General features: G+C 34.7%; 1 protein-coding gene across 5 annotated transcripts in view; it reads left to right on the top strand.

The window, feature by feature from the left end:
- The window catches only part of CDH18 (cadherin 18), a 560,106-nt gene that overhangs the window by 417,823 nt on the left and 124,161 nt on the right, over nt 1-18,122 (top strand). For all 5 annotated transcript variants that reach the window (XM_071804488.1, XM_071804489.1, XM_065830393.2 and 2 more), the window contains 2 exons: nt 3,290-3,584; nt 11,658-11,777. In XM_071804488.1, coding sequence (XP_071660589.1) covers nt 3,290-3,584; nt 11,658-11,777 — 415 coding nt within the window. The remainder of the gene's footprint in view (nt 1-3,289; nt 3,585-11,657; nt 11,778-18,122) is intronic.

Below are 18,122 nucleotides of genomic sequence, written 5' to 3'. Positions count from 1 at the left end.
AAAAGAAGAAGTGCACCATGCTCAGGGACGTGAATCTCTCATTAATCTGGTAAACATTGTCTTAAGCAGAGATTCCCAGGGGCTCTCTTCAACATAACACATATTGCAAATAAGCATTTGAGAGAAGTATTTTTATATTTCTACTTGGGCCAATTTGTACTGAGATGGAAGTATTAAAGAAGACAAACTGTTATTTAATCTTTACAGAAAAACTGAAATATAAATCGACTGACAAAGCAAGTCCCTATTGTTATGCAATAGAAGTGTTTTGCAAAATCCTCCTATGTGAATTTAAAATTCAGCATCAGAAATTAAAAGGGATAAAACAAAGCATCATATTTCAAACAATACAAGGAATATCAGAAAGCAGAGAAACAAGAACATGTTTTAGCTCACTCTCATTTTCAGCTTTGCCTTACAACTGCAGTCTAAAACAACTAGTTGCAAATTGAAGGCTTTCAACGTTTGGTAATACCCAGATAATTTTCTTTTAATGACATTCCTTCTTGCCTTATTCAGTTGTCGTATGTTGGCTAACATGATGTTTAGCAGGAATAACTTATAATTGCTTGACTGTGCAGTCAGCTGAGAATTTTTTTGTTTGTTAACTTTTATTACCTGTTGGAGGTAAAAGCCCTCTGACTCAAAATGTACCTGGATTTTTTTCACCAGTGACAAGTACAAATAGTTATTTATTCATGATAAAAAATATCTAATATTACTATTTTTTTTTCAAACATTCTGTGCATTTTGTCCCATCACAGTGAATTCTTCAATCTACCTTTCTTCTGTATCGTATTTGAACTCCATGTCTATATTGATATTTGGGTATTTGAAGAAAGCTTACTTCTTAAATTCTACAGCAATTCCTTATTCTATTGATTTCTTATCTATGTAACAAATCTCTTAGTCAGTTCATAGTTTCATAATTTCAGTTATGAATACAGTGATTTTTGATGGGATCTCTATACAGTACACCTGAACATGCTTTTATTTATATGCATGAAGAGTTAAATGGAGAGAATGAGGATGAAGATTCTTCTGATCTTTTTCAGCTTGCGATAGATTTAGCTTGAGTTGCTTATAGCTTCATAAATTCAGAAAATTTATTCTTTTCCTGGGCATACAAATATTCTCCTGGATTTCTTTGTTTTGCTTTGTTTTGTTTTGTTTTGTTTTGTTTTGTTTCGTTTTGTTTGTTGGTTGTCTGGTTGATTTTTTTTTGCATCAATTAGAGACAATCTTTCTGAAGCAAATGTTAACATTTACAAACACTAGCACTTAACAATCATTTTATCGAAAGAGGAACCTGCAACAAGAAAAAAAAACAATTCCAAGTGTTTCTGAAAAATTTAAAACTAGCAAACCAGGGTAGAATACCAGAATACCTACTATCCTTGTTTTCAGGAGTAAATCACTTCAGATAACATTTTGACTTTAGAGGAAGTTTGGATCCCTGACATTTAACATTGTGTGAATTATTCCTTTCTTAATAGAATTCAGTATTATTCTGCGGATAAAACTTGTAAACAGAATTTTGTCTATCACTGCTGTAAAAGAAAGGTGTAAGACTGTCCTGTTGTTCTATAAAGGCAATGCCAAGCAAACAGCTTCTTTCTTACTTCCATTGTTAAAAAAAAAAAAAACAAAACTATAGTTGTGACCCTTTTTTCTTTCGGTTCTTCAGTCAGATTTTCTTGTGGCTCGGGTAAGTAAATGGTGCACTGGCTGAAGTTACACTGAAGTTTATACAAGCCGGCAATATTAATTTTATTAGATTTTTACCTCCCAAACCCCCCTATAGGACAAGACATAAATTATGTGTGACATCATAATTTCATAGATTTCATGCATGAGATGAAAAATGTCATCAAGCCCCATATGCTTACTCCTTTTACAAATAGCAAGCTGCATAATTTTAAAGGTGAGACAAAGACCTGGCAAAAAAGGTGCAAGGAGAGATTGGTAAAATAGTAGCACCTCTGTATCTTATTATTTAAGTCAGAAAAAAAAGATGATTCATACGTTCAGAAGTCTTATTTTCTCTCTATCTGACCCTAAATGGTTTCTGAACTGAGAATGGAAAGGAGTCTGGAAACTGACGCCTTATGTTCTATCAATCAAAAATGATATCTGGCATTCTACTTCTGCTTTACCCAGATCCTGTATAGAAACTTAATAATGACACATTGCAGATAATGACAGATAGTCAGGGCAGTGGGATAAGAATGAGTGAATTTTTAAAATTAGAAAGTTTCCTTTCTGTTTTAACTTCACAATGTAACTGCACAATACCTGAGGCTATTCATTTCTGTGTTATCACTTTGTTCTCATTGTGCTCCTCAATAAATACATTCTGTTCTCAGAGTCATTTTAAAGAAAAAAAAATACACAAAGCCTCTCAATCTATCAAAAATCAGCCCTCCTTCTCAGAACACGTTCATTTTTTAATCTAAATAGGCAATTATTTAAAGTCAAGTTAGCAGCACTGAGACTTCATGTGTAGTTGTTTCATATTGTCCCTTAATACACAGCATACTTAGTAACTTTTTTGTCCTTTCACTCAAGAAAGATTCTACTCAAGGAGGGATATAATATACTTAACATATATTTTGTATCACAAAGTGTGTATTAGGAACAAAGAAAATGCTGGAAGTATTAATGTTCATTACTTCATTATAAATAATTTAAATATAAGCAAACTAGGTGACTTTCTACTTAAAACCAACCAAACAAAACCAGAGAAAATGGCCACGGTTTGTTGAGGGATATAGTAATTGTGGACAGACATCTGTCACTGCCACACTACACAGTTTTATTTTGCAGTAAATGGTGCTGTCCTTGGGACCACAGAAGATAATGTAGGTGGTAGGACTGAATTACAATCATTGAAGCAAACTTAATCCTCATTGTGACTGCTTCAGACTTAGTGCTTAAGGCAGAGTTTCTAGCACTGAGTGCTAATACTAGAAGGACTAAAACCAAACCAAAATAAAATAACAAACACTCCAGTTACTAGAATATACTTGACTTTGGGAAGTTATCTAGAATGGACGCAGCACCAAAGAAATGCCAGCCTAGAAAATGAGCTCTACTGGGGTGGAAATTACCCTAAACAAAATTATTGACTTGCCTGAAATAGCACATGAGGAATTATAGCAAGCGGCAGGAAGGTTGAAAACTAAGTAGAACAGTACTAATAGTAACATAGATTTTGTATCTTATGTGCAATAACCTTTTATGAAATTTAATGTCATTTTATATGATTTTATGTGTATGTATTCTACAGTTGCACTCGAATTCCGACAAAGGTGATGGATCAGTCAAATACATTCTTACTGGAGAAGGGGCGGGGACTATATTTATTATTGATGACACGACTGGAGACATCCATTCAACCAAAAGCCTAGATCGAGAGCAGAAGACACACTATGTGCTTCATGCCCAAGCTATTGATAGACGGACAAACAAGCCACTCGAGCCTGAATCTGAATTTATTATCAAAGTGCAGGATATCAACGACAATGCACCAAAATTCACAGATGGACCATACATTGTTACTGTGCCAGAGATGTCTGAAATGGGTAAGGAAAACAAATTGTTCTATTCAAAAATCTTTTAACAAGTGAATATGCCATGTATTGTTTGACAAAATTGTGACATGTTATTGTATTGTTGATTGTATGTAAAAGATATTGCAGTTGAGAAGACATGATAAGAAGACATTAAATGCAACCTTGTATGTTACTTGGGACATTCATATTAAGAAAACCGTACGTGTGCACACACTGACTGTAGAGAAGAATCACTCTTATTCTTGACTGCTTTAACAGATGTTCCTCGGCAAATGGTACTTCTCACTCTAGAAACAAGATGTATCCATTTGTTCTTATTCATCTACACACTTTATGGCATTCTCTTATGTCTACATGAGTAGACATGCTCATTTGTTTAATTCATGGACATTTGTAGACATTTGTTTAATTCATGGAATTAAACAAATACAAAGCAATGGTAGTTTTCTAGATTGTTTTAGACTGTATTCTTATATATTTATTTACATTATTAGGTTTCTTATAAACTGAAATGAACTTCTGCAAAATAGAACTTTAAAAATTTAAAGGGAAAAATATTAAAATACATATAGTTACTCAATTGTCATCATAATATTGATCATGCATATAAGAATGAATGCCTATAGTCATTGAATCTTAATGGTTTGTCATTATTTGATCACTTTGATTCGTAACAATACCTCATATGAATCAAAAGAATAACAGAAGTGTTTTGTTCTGTACTTGAAAGTTAGATACAATATTTTTTAATGGAATTATTTTGGATGGGAGAGTACCTTGTACAACTTTCCTAGTGTAGATAGGTGAAATCAATGTTAAACTGGGAATCTGCATTTAATTCTTCTTCTATGGTACCTCCTGACATTATTGTGTTGAGTTCAGACATACGTGGTTGTATAACGAGGAAAACATAATCTGCATGTCTGGATGGTGTTTGAACTGCGCACAGTTTTGGAGTATGCAGAGAAATATTTCATGTGGAGAGACTGAACAGACCAAAACCACAGCTTCCATTACAGATACGCACAGTAAAAATAGTGCACTCCAAACACACCTACAATTCCTTTATTGCATATACAAATGAAGTTTGGCATATTAAATATTTGCAATATGTAGTAATCAAAATAGTCCTGGAAAGAATAAAATATATTAAATGTTATTCCTGAACCATGGAGCTCAGGGCTGTGACAGTTTGGAAGCAGAGACTAATTTTTTACTTCCTCAATGGCTTCTTCATTGACTTAAGTGGTGTTATGTAAAGAATAAATAAACTTTCCAATCTACCGTCTCAAATCAGATTGTATTAAATGGACTTTCAGGCTTACCAAATGTCATGTCTAAAAAGGACATAACAAATTTCCTCAAGCGTTTTCTTTTCCCCTGACTTTATTACTGCCTTTTCATTCTTTCACTATCACTGCCACTACACTGACACATAGGAATAATTCCTCGATTTTCTTTGCAAAGTATCCTCTATATGTGAAATTCTGAAAAAACAATCTATGTGTTTGCATCATAATTGTCGTGTTCTAATACTTCGCTCTTCATAGGTACTTGCAGTACCTTTTCAGTCCTCTTTTCTCTTTGAAGTTCTCCCAAAGCATTCTATTTCAGATGTCTTCTCCCAGCCATGGAGAACTCTCAGCCTTTTTTACCTCTGGTCCCTCTTGAAACAAGAATACAGGGAGTGAGACATATCTTTCTTTGGTCTCCTCTTATTTTCTTCTATCTTCTTTCATAGATCATTGTTCCCACATTACCCTTTAACTTCCCTTTAATGAGTTTTATTTTTTCACAGACTGTTCCCATTTAACTGGGAACTGCTACCTCATCTTTGTTTGTAATTTCTATTTCCTCCTTCTCCCACGTATTATTATCATTATTTAGTAACATTATTCATTCTAATAGTCTCTTCTGGGTCTATGCCAGAAAAAAACATGTCTATTGGTTGTTGTTTGGTTGGTATCTAGCTAATAAAGATTTTCTGATTACAGATCAAATATATTTTCATTCCTTAGAAGTGGTTGCAAATTCTTCATTGTTCTCTTAAACCATAGCTTCCTCTCCAATACCGACTTCCTTGATCTCATCTTTTAGTTCTCAGAGCTATAAACATGGATGTCTCCATTCCATCTACACAGTAATGCTAGTGCATATGACAGGTCATGTTTTTAATGTAGGATTACTTATTTTAACCATCTGAGCATACTTTCACAAATATCATTCCCAACAGGAATTTATGGAAGTACGGAAGTGTGGTTTTTCTGTAGGTAATGTCATAACACCAGGACTATTTAAGCAATGCACCTTTGTGGAAAGTACTGCAGTGAGGGGATAGAGCTCCCAGCAAAAATATTGTGGGCTTGTATGAAACCTCTTCAACTGTCTTTGATAAGTCACAAATCTTTACTATTAGAGTTGCAGTTCATTTCAGTAGCATCTAAGCTCTTATGTCATTTGTCATTCCAAGACTATCCTGATGTGAAATTCATTTCCTTTATCTTCTGTCTCCAAAAATATACAACTGTCCTCCTCTTTCTTTAGTTTCCTTTTTCTTTAACGGAGACCATTTAAATTAATTTATTATTTCCTTCCTCTGTGAATACCTTATATTTTCTGCATAGGAAGAAAGACAGTGGAAAGAAAATCAATGTTATTCTGGAAGTCAAAAGTAGCTAATTTAATAATTTTTATTTATTAATTTTATTTATAAAAGTTCTCCTTTTTTTTTAATCCTCTCAAAATGTTGTGATTTTTAGATAGATATGAGTTATAATTTTCTAGTAGTCTGAATCTTGATATTACTGTACAACTACATTAGATAAGTTACTGTTTTCAAAAGAACAATTTGAATAATTAGTCTGGAATGGCATTTTGGGTTATAAAATGAAGTGGATTATGATAAACAAAGCAAGTCTTAGTGATAAAATAAAGCACTAATGCATATGTTTTATTAATGAACTACTTTACTGGCTGTACCTAAGGTAAATCATTAAAATACCTTTTCCACAAAGCTTTCCTGTTGTGTGAATAAAACTGAATTTTCATATCCTGCCATACAGGCAATCTGCTGTAGGCATATATTAAATTTTCATTGCAAATTTATGATCATTGTTTTATTTTTCCCTTATTGATTTTTTTGTGTGTTTGTTGCATACTGAAAGCATTTTACTGACTGCAATCTCAGGAAGACTAATTCTATTAGTGCTTCTACAGGAGATGTTCTTTATGTCAGATAATGGAGAACTCTATGCTGTTTTTATTAGTTCTGTAATCAGCATGTTTTTTGTCATTTAGCTGTGGAGTCAATACAGAACTGATATTCTTTTTGTTATTTTATGAATTCCTAAGGATGCTTCACTACTTCAAAAATTTCTTCCACTTTTTTACACAGTCATTTAAAGAACTTTCAATCTTACTGTCTTTAACAGCCCTCATGCTGAGTGATATTTTTGATCTCTGTTATGCTGTTTAGTTTTAGCAGCAGTTTCCTCTCTGTCTTCTTGAGAAGTTAGCTGGCATTTTTTCCGACAAGTTGAACCTTTCTTGATCTACCTGTAAAAAATGTAGGACCTTCATGGCTTTTTTTTTTTTTTTTCTATCACCAACAAGAAAGTAAAAGTAAGTTTTGCTAAATTACTTGCCAAATATTAGATCACAGTGTTCACTGTGGCACAAAGTGAACATATTATTTATGCTTTATGTTCTACACTGGAAAAGCTGAAAGAAAACACCTATTCTTCGCCTTCATTGAATCTTTTTCTGAAAAGCTGGCTAAAGAACCATGGTTTTTATTTGAAATTATTTCCTCTGCAGTGTAAACAAGTCTCATTGAGAGTTATCACTATGTTCTCTTTTCAGGTATATAAGTCATCAATATCTAAAGTTAATAGGACATTTTCATAAACATTTTCAGTCAGTAAAAACCTTCCACATTTTCAGATAACTTCAAAATGAGTTAAGTATTGCATATTAATTTTTCTAGTGTTGAGGTCATGCCTAAGAAGAGTTCCCAATAAATTATACTTAGAAAGTTTATAGACACACTGGACTTTTCTGAACTTCTTTCCAGGGCATAATCTCGAAGACAATATTCATGTTGTTCATAAATGTAATTTGTAGGAGAAGTGCCTATTTATACTCCTGTATTTGATTTTTGTCTTCTGATGAACATCGCTGACAAAAGATATTGAGATTTTCTATAGTGAAGACTTGGAGCAGGAACATAGTCACCAATCTCAAAGTGTTGATTTCCAGGTGAAATCACTGTTTTCTAACGTAGAATGAAACTAAAACATGTTGTGTTCACTTCTTAGTGTTTTAAACAGTTTGGAGAATTAGTTTAGTTAGTCAGGAAATCTGTGTGTTCATTAAACTTCATCTTATTTCCACTTCTTTTACTTTTTGTTCAATATTGATACATTTGAGATTTTAACAGTGCAGCAAACTATGGAAAGTCATGCATACAGATCTGCATTCTCAGCAGACATGTTTTATTGAACTGGTTCATTAAACATTAAAAATTTGTCTTCAGAGAGAAAACTGAAGTACTTCTCTTCAGCTTTTCTGTGATATAACTTTTCAAAAGTTTTATCGTAAACCTATTAAAAAAAAATACTTTCCCAAATAAAATTATCCTTATTTTTGATAACAGAAAAAAGGCAAATCTTACAGAGTGGTATTCAGAGCATACAGACATATTTTATGGCTCTGTATAAAGCATTCACTAAGAAAACGGAATTCCCAATATGTAATCTCTAAACTGTAGTGGGAAATCATCTGAAATGGCAGAGACTCCACTTTGGAGAAAAAAAAAAAAAGTCTTTTTTATTGCCCAACTGGAGTGTCAAAATGCTTTCATAGCAAAATTTTGAGTTTTTTTTCACAGGAACTTTCACAGTAGGTTAGTGAAGAAACTATGAAAGGTATGCTTCTGGGTCAAATGTTCATATGTGTCTGAGGTCTCCAGGGAAATTAGATCCTTATTTTTTTGTACTAGATTATTTTTTACAGAATTGTTAGCTTTAAAAACAGCAAGGCAGCTGTACTGTATATATATTTTTTTTCATCTAAATCCTTCATTACACATAGCTCAACAGCAAAAATGAAGCTGCATCTGAATGATACAAATATATTTGTAATTGTGATTTGCATGTCATGTTGATAAGCTGAATGATGCTAACTTTAGAAAGGAGGAATTGGAAGATAAAGGTACCCTCTTGACCTTTTTTCCCATGAAGAATTCTGACTTGCAAGTTTCACAAGCTGCACTTCCTCTGTACTCAACAAATCAGACAATAGTTGGGAAAACGACAATATATCTTATGAGATGCTGAACATGCTTGTGTAATAAAGTGAAGAAGTTAAACATCTGATGAGCTAAGTTGCACTGAGTGAGAGGTGGGGTGAGGGACTGAGTTAAAGCTTCTGATTCTGAATGTTCTTTTAGATGCAAAGAGAACACTTTGCCACTATTCAAGACCAAATTACTGTTATCAGGTGTTTCCTAGGAGAGAGATACATTTGTATTAGAAAATCACTGTGGTGGAATTTGAGGTATAATAACATTCTGTTCCTGCTAAAATGACCTGTCAGCTCCTTATGTGAGATATCACCTTTCACTAGCCCAGTTTCTTTGTCCAACATCAAGGAGCAGTGCAGCACTCAGATTCTATCACTTATCTTTTAAAAAAGAAGAGAAAAAAGTTTCTGAAAAATTAGAGTACCATGAATTTTCAGTATTTTCTTCTGAAATAGCCAAAATATGTTCAGTCATTCCAAAATGTACTGTTGGTAACTGTTTTCCTGAAAGTAGACAAATCTATAGATAAAAGCGTACAGAAGTTGGGCAACACTTTGGGAAGCACACTCTACTAGGCGACTGACTGTATCTATCAGATAGGTATGTTTTCGGTTTATGCAATTAAAGAGAATAAAATCAATGTATATCGGTAAACTTATTCATGTTTAATGATTCCGCAAGATTCCAACATAAAATAATGAAGCTGTGAATAGAGGTAAAACAACAAATCAGTGTGGACAGGATTTCATCCTTGAATAAAACAAGCTTAACTAGGAGACAGAAAGGTCACAACCTTTCTACCTCAAGTTTGAAGTTGTTGCCAAACTGGACTACAGAAATATCTCATTACAGCATTTAGATAAGCTATAGAATAGGGGAAAAAAATGCATTTTCTGTTCTTTAGGTGACCTGATGTAGTTTGCAGGTACTCTTGTCTGAAAGTTTAGATAGAAAATAAATATGACTGAATAGATTCCTAGAACATTTTAAGAAAATTACACTATCTTCAATTTGCCTACCTTGCCACATAAACCCAAATACAGTAATTTCGTCAGTTTTACTGTTAAGTCCCAAATAACTATGAACAGACTACTAGCTCTAACTTGACTGTATTTCAACATTTGACTTCAAATTCATCAAGGTATCCTTATAACTGCTGTGTGAACATATTTATCTATGAGACTGTATGCATTTCGGCTATTCAGAGACCTCAAGACATTATATGTAAGTATGCACACACGTTTGCTGTACCTTTAGCTAAATCTCCAGTGGAGGTAAAAAAAGCAAGTTTTGGTGATCAAGTTTGTATGGCACAAATGAATTAATACTTTCTCAAACACTGAAGAATTGAAATTTGCAAAGATTAGAATGCCTGCTTTGCTGTACTTGAAGTAAGACCCCATGATTTTACGTATTTCTGTTCCCAGTGTATCCTGAGGGTGTGCATATTAACACACAGTCTTGTGCAATGGAAACTGATCTATGAAGTTAAACAGCTGGAACTGAGGATCTAATGTCCATACCACATGTTTTTGGGAAGTCTTATTTCAGACTAGCTCTTGTCTGGTCTCTGAGACCAAACACACATTAGCAGTCAGAATAAATCAGGTATGCTGTTAAAGCACATTTTCTGGTTTAGTTTCATCCAAAGGAATCTAGTGACTGTGCTCTGAAACTGTTCCATGAGGCAAATCGAATTACAATAAGGAGTAGCGATCAAGGGATTCAATTCGAAAGTGCTCCTCACAACTATAATATGAAGTGAAATTCAACACCCCAGAGTGGAGGTGATGCCTCAGTGGTTAATTTGACTTAGAAACCACTTTCAAATGTAGAATTCTGGGAGAGTAGCCTGCTTTGTTATTATTATTCCCATATTTTAGTACTGGACCAAAGGAGTCTGTAGAATGCATTGTCTGTAGAAGAATAAACAAGTGGGATGAAGACTGAACATTCATTAAGTTGCCAGTCTTTCATTTACTGATTTCTTATGTGAAGTATTGGGCAGCGATAGCACAGAAAAAGATTAATCATTAAATGTCTTGAAAAATACGGTGAAATGTAAAATCTCTTGTCTCTATTATATCTGTGCAATAATCAGGAATTTATTTTCTGCAAACTGTTACTTATTAATCCCATTTAGTGACATGATAGAAACTATGATTTTATCTTTCTAATAGTATTTATTAACAGCATTTAAATATTTGTCTTTTGAACTCCTTATCTTTCTAATTTGGATCCATCACTGGAATTCCAACACAGTTCTAGTAGTTATTTCATTTGCAGATTTTTTATGCCTCCAATAACTAGTTGTTTGGTTTTTCTTATTCCCTTGGTATCTCTTATTGATTTGGGGGCATTTATGCAAATTATTTAATATATGCATTTCAACAATAATTTGTATTTTGGATTAAGATAATCCTGAAGTCCATAAACATGAGTTGTTTAGAAGCCAAAGCAGTATCCAAGTTTGGGGTCTATATGTGTGAACAAACATAAGTACGCATGCTATGTAGTTAATATTTATTTGCATATATATGTATATTATTATGTTACATATACATATATACAAACAGAAGAATGTTTTTTTCAAATGAGTTTTCCTTAAAAATATAATACAGAGAAAATATATATAGAGAAATATATAGAGAAAACGTTATTAATATATCAAGTGTAGAATGTGAGAACTGCAGGGTCTTCAGAAATTCACCTAAAAATATTTCTATTTGTCAGAAAATTATATTTCTTATCAATTAACTTTTATTTTTCTGTATGTACAGGTACGTCTGTTCTACAGGTGACAGCCACAGATGCAGATGACCCTACATATGGAAACAGCGCCAGAGTAGTGTACAGTATTCTTCAGGGACAGCCATATTTCTCTGTTGACCCTAAAACAGGTGAGTATTTTATATTTCTGTCATGTGATTTGACAAATACCTTGCAATTAACTAAATGTGGCAGATGAAATCCAATGTACAAAATGCAAGTGGATAGGATTTTTTTTTTTTTTTAAATTCCTGTTATATCCTACTCATTTCAACACTATGAAATTTAGGAGCTACTATGTTTTGGTGAGTACTAAAATGAACCTACTGTGTACAGAATTAATTCTGCACCATGCCATGATGTGGGCCATCCAACCAGACTAGAATAGCACTTTTTCATGTTTTCAAGCCTCTGTTTGGAAAGTGACTCAAGTATGCCTAATACATTATGATTCTAAATACTTTGTTTTGCCTGAAAGATAGGCAGGGGAGAATTATTGGATGTGTACTTCAACACATATACCATAATAAATTAATATCATTATTGTATTTATAAAACTGCAGTATTGCTATTTCACTGAAAACTTATTCTATGATTCAAGAAGTAGAATGAGCTGAAATATTTATGCGTAAACTCTACACATCACCCTTTCCTTTTTTCCACAAAGTGTTCTGTATAATGAATCCAAATTAGTTTCTTTAAAGAGAGAAGAAATCTCTTTTGGGGATGTGGGTTGTTATGGGTTTGGGATTTTCTGAAGAGTATTATCTTGGATATTAACATGATGGTATTTTTTTAGTACACATATATAGTCCTTAATAATAAGGAAATAAAATTCAATAAAGTAGTTTTTTCATCTGAATTTCGTAAATGCTTCTCCCTATCTATAGTAGTTTTAAGAGTGAGGGGAAAAATGTAATATAGTGATCCCTACACTTAATTCTAGTGAAGCATAATGATTTTTTAAATATACTGAAGTTGTTTAAATGTAGTGTAAATAGTTTTAATTGTATTTTTTTCATTTAATTGCCTTTGCTTGTGTACGTTAATCTCTGTGGAATTCAGAGGCATACACTTGCTGTATTACAAGAGAAATGTAATCGTGCTGTGTCAGTTAGCTTTGAGGTTAGACCTGTTTTGAGTAGGAGGCTGTACTGAATGATCCCCAGAAGTCTCTCTCAACCTAAATTATTCTATAAATTTATGACATCTCATGTGAAAGGCCTGAGAGTGGAAAACCTGACAGGACCATGTTGAAGGACTATATAAGGTGCTGCAAGGCAAACCTGATGCAGACCTGTTGGCGCATACTGTGTTTCAGGAACGACCACTAACACACACCTTACCCAGCTATGTGTGAGTGAAGCCTGGCAGAGCACTGACCTGGTATAGGCTAAAAGCACTCTGGGGTACATGTTACCAATTAGGAGTTATGGAAAATCAGTGATATGGTGCTCAGGCTCTCTATGCCCTTGTTTTACACAAGAATAGAACCTTGGTCTACATTTCTACTTCTGTTTTGGCACTCTGAGGCAATGGCTTATATTTTTTTTGTTTCTATTATGGTGTGGAACTTGTATTCTAGAGCTGCTATTCAGTCAGCAAGAATCATAATTGATGTTCTCAGTATCAGGTCTGTATCACAGAAGAAAATAGCATTATTATATCACTGTATGATATAATAAAAACAGATGGGAGTGTATTTTCACTCCCCAAGCCTTAGGCTTTGGCAGGGATTTAATAACCCTTTATTAACTTAAACTGTTTTCAATATGTGTATAGAATGTGAAAGTGATTCTGATGCCTTAGTCTATTGAAACAGCAAAAGAATAAATAACTTATGAGTTAAATAGACAGTGAAACAATGAAAAAAACTGGAGAAAGCTTTTTGATTTGATAAGTTGTCTTTTTATAATTCCAGAATAGCAGTTAATTTAATTTGGCAGGATATAATGGCAAGAAATAGAATATTGGAAATGATGGGAAAGTCTCAAAGAATAGAGTGTTTCATTATGAAATTTCACTCTGAATTTCTGGATTTTAAGACACTCATTTTCAAAAAATGTCACTCTACAGAATTTGCAAGCATTTATGTGACCTATTTTTCCTAAGCCTTGAATTGTTCAGTTCCACCTCAATTCTATTTTATTTGGATGTTTTCTGAATGTACACTGACAGACACAAACTTCCTTTACAAGAAGGGCCAAAACAGGGAAAAAGAGTAAGGTCCTATTCGTGACTGAATGTAATGTTTGTGAAACCTAAGGATATTTTATGGCTATCAGTAAAGCTTCTTGGAGCTGTCAGATGCAGATATCAAGCTGCTCGTAACACTAGTGTGAATACTCATCTGCTTCTAGCTTATTGCTGCCTGAACTTGGGTTTAAACAATCTACTATCTGAAGACAAAATTATGGATTTGTAGGAGCTTAGTTTAGAATAGTTTAAATAAGAGTCTAGAATTCATACATCTAGAATGTAATAGTGGGCCAGAACCAAATTAGAAACTTCAAAATAATAATTAAAAAAGCTCCTTTTCAGCAGAAGAACTTCTTTTTTTCACTTATATGATAGCAGGCTTGTCTCTACTCACCAAAAAGAGGGCAGAGGTGCAGCACTGGGAAAGTAACCCCCTTGCCCTAATAGAGACTCAAGCCTGGGCTTGTTCCAGAGCTGTTCCAGGAGAAACTCAGCCCTGTGGGCCAAGTCTGAAACCCATCATGAGAAGTCAACAGGAGATGCTGTTCTGATCATCCTTTGTGCTGACGGAGTTACTGCCTACAGAGGAACGGATGCATTGAAGGTTGTTATGGTATTGTACTGGATGTTTAAAGAGGGAACCACAGCTAGGGAAAGGGAGGGATTGAGATGAATTAGTGAGGAAAAGGCAAGGAAAAATAGAGGGATAAACGTATAAAAATGGACCAATTATGTAAACAGGCTCTTGCTCAGTCTAGTCATGCCCTGTGTTTGATCAGCACAGTCTGTCTTGTATCTTCTTATGCTCAACTTTTAAATATTTTCCTGAGTAAAGGAACTCTCTGTCTGTATGCTTGTGTGTATGGAGGTTTAAGCACCAGCAAGTGGAGCTGCAGCACAGGTCAGAGGGTCCCATGTGTCTGTGGTATCAGCAAACTGTGAAGTATAGAATGTGTGAGTATTGCCTGGACATGAATGTCAGTGTGGGATCACTACTGAGTATCAGACTGGAGTAGCCAGTGAATTGGACGAGTGGGTTGGGTGTCAGTTATCCATGTGTCCAAAAGTCTGGATACTGGAGAGACCACAGGGTTCAAGAATCAGCTCTCGTAGGTGCCCAGAGGTCCAAACTGACTGCGGAAGTGACTGTATGGTCTGCAAGTTGACTGAGAGGCCTTCTTTGTGTCTGTGTGTCTCTGTGCATGTGGTAAGGGGAGACCAGGGAGCCAGCTCCTGGATAGCCTGTGTGTCAAAGCCAGCTACTGAGAGACCATAATGTGTAAGTGGATGTGTGTCACAGTTTAACCCCAGCTAGCAACCAAAACCACAATAGCTGCTTGCTCATTCCTCACCTCCCCCCGCCCTCTCACCCAAGTAGGAGAGAGAATCAAAACAAAAGGGTGAAACTTGTGGATTGAGATAAAAACTGTTTAAGGAAATAACAAAATAATACTAATATACTACTACTACTGTATATCAAATAATAATAATAAAAAAATAAATAAAGTGATATTCATACCATTCCTCACAAATTCCATACATACTGAGCAGCCATTTCAGGAAGAGATCACCCTGGTCCTGAACAGCCAGTCCCAGGGAGAGAGAACAAAAGGGAGAAAAAGGCATAAAGACCTAGAAGCCAAGTGCAAAATGGCAGAATGGCAAAAGGCTGAACTAAAGGAAGTTCTGAACAGAACTCAGCCAGAATAAAGCTGAGCTGGAATGGGTCTGACCAAGGTGGAAAACCCAGCTCCCATTAAATAGGAAGCATGGTGTTAATGGCATATAATATTCTTACTGAGCAACCTGGATGTCAGTCAAGATTTGCCCCATCTATGCCCCCTTTCTCATCTGCCTCAAACCTGCAGATAGAAAGTCCAGAAAGACCTTGCTCTACTAGACAATGGCTAAGATAACAGTAAGTTCTTACATTCTCTTCATTCCAACTTAAAAACACCAGAAAGTTACTTGAAGAAAAACATTAATTATATCCCAGAGTGTTACCTTATTGTTCTCAAAATAAATCCAAACACTGACCGCAAAAGAGCTTCTAACTGCATGAAGAAAATTAACTTGATTTCAGGTAAACCAGCACAAGATGTTGGTGGACATGGAAGGTAACTGGGAGGTCAGAGGATCCAGGACCAGTTACTGGATACTCTTAGTATCAAAGGCCCATTTCTGGGGGATCCATAGTGTGCTGGGGTGCATTGGGATGTGTGAGTGTGTCCAGGATTAAAAGATCTCTACCAGCAGCTGGAGGGGAACTGCAGGCCTCAGGCTTATGTGTTCTTGTGCCAGTAAGTGGGCAGACTGGGAATCCAGGTGCCAGCTACTGGATAGACTGAGTGTCTAAGCCAAGTAACAGGAGGGGTCCATGTTATATACATGTGTGCATTTCCAACTAAACAGTCCTTCTTCTTGATCGGCTGGACAAGGATGAGTCTGTTCCATTTGAGTGTTTAGTGTTACTACCAATGTGTCACTTCCTGCATGTGCAAGTGCATGGGAAAACATACTCAGCCTCACTATTGCTTCTAAATCACAGATTAAAAGGAGAGCTGCAGCAACCCCACCTCCATCAGACTTGATTCAGATTTAACAACTCCTAAGAATCTTTAGTTTTTTGGGTGATTTGGTCTAGGGCCTTTGTTCTGTTTTTCTCCTGGGAAGGAAGAGTTGTAAACCGTGTGTGTAAAAATTTGCTGCAATTATATTGTTAGGACTTTGAATATCAGAACTACTGTCCATGTATAATATAAAATACCTGATTTTAAAATCCTTTTAATTTGATGACTTTCTAGGAAATATTTTGTATTTGTGTTTATTAATCACTTTTTGAAATTATTTGAGGGATGTAATAGTAATTAACTATGTAATTAGTAATTAGCTGTGATAGCCTGTGCTCATTCCTGTTTGCTTTCTTCCCCAATGTCAGCAAAATATTTTGCTGATTATTTATAAATAAATATGTGTTACTAATTCCGATGAGAGATAAGAAGTCAATGTCTAGGTCCTAGGTATATTTGCAAAGACAATGTGTGTAGGATTATATGATTTTTTAAATGAAAATTTTTGGGAAATCCCAGAGAACATGAGTTGTTGTTTTAGAGTGCCATTATCCTCACTGTAAAAATAAAATAAAATTTAAAAAGTTAGCAGTGTAGAGTAGAGCAAATAATTTATTAATACACTCAGTATTTTAATATGGTTTCCCCTCTTCCTGCTCCCCTTCCTTCCCCCCATCTTTTGAAATGTCCAAATGCACATGAAAACTTTTCTTGGAAGTTTGAGTTACAAATTTAATACCCCACCATTCCAAAATCACGAGGTCTTTTGTTCCATGAACTTGATGTAGGATCTATCCCTCCTTCTTCTTTGCTTATGTCAAGTGTGGCTCATCAAACAACAACAGTCAACATTTGACTCTCAACATTTGACTGGTAACCCAACCCATAAACTCGTTTTTCCTTGGGAAACCTCAAGTTAGACTGTGTGCTTTTTCTAACAGCTATACCATCCCACTTTCATTTGCCACATACTTTGTAATGAAAGTGAAACCTGCAGTCCAATTCTACTGCTTACCTAGTAAACACATATCTGGAGCATGTTAGCTACACACAGCTCTTTCCAGATGCATCAGTCTTTCTGAACAGAAGATATAGAGTGAATTAATCTGTGAGTTATTTGCCCTTTCAAATCAGCAGTTCTGGTTGTGTGATAAAATCGGAAATAAAAGCCTCATACATTGGAGTTTTGAATTGAAATGTAGACATTGGTGGAGTGAGAAACACATCTGTCATTGAATTGAATGACTGTGAAAAAAAAATATTAGCTGTTTGTATTTATTTGTATTTATAATGATCAGCTGTTACAGCAGTAGCATTATGAAGTTCTTAATTATATATCAACTTGTTTCCTTTTTTTTCTACTTGAAGACATTAAATGTTAAAGAAGTATGTATACCTTTTTATGAAAGAACAGCATTGCAAATTCGTATAGACTTATTATGAAGTGTGAGAAGCGTGTCAACCTCCCTCTGTTTTCTGTCTTCATGATAATATTAACAATGGCTTTAAACATCCCTATAAGAAATGACTTATTCACTGCTTATCTAGTTTGATTTCTGATCAAGAACACAACACAAATAAGAAACATAGTCAATGGCTGAATACATACTTCCAAATATAGATATGTGCCTCGTGAACGCCAAATGAGAAATACCTGAAGTTCAAGACTTTTGTCATGATCTTTAACTATTATTCTTATCCTTTTCT

This window comes from Patagioenas fasciata, chromosome 2, assembly GCF_037038585.1.
Source record: "Patagioenas fasciata isolate bPatFas1 chromosome 2, bPatFas1.hap1, whole genome shotgun sequence".
NCBI lineage: Eukaryota > Metazoa > Chordata > Aves > Columbiformes > Columbidae > Patagioenas > Patagioenas fasciata.
This window is presented reverse-complemented; position numbering and strand designations above follow the sequence as displayed.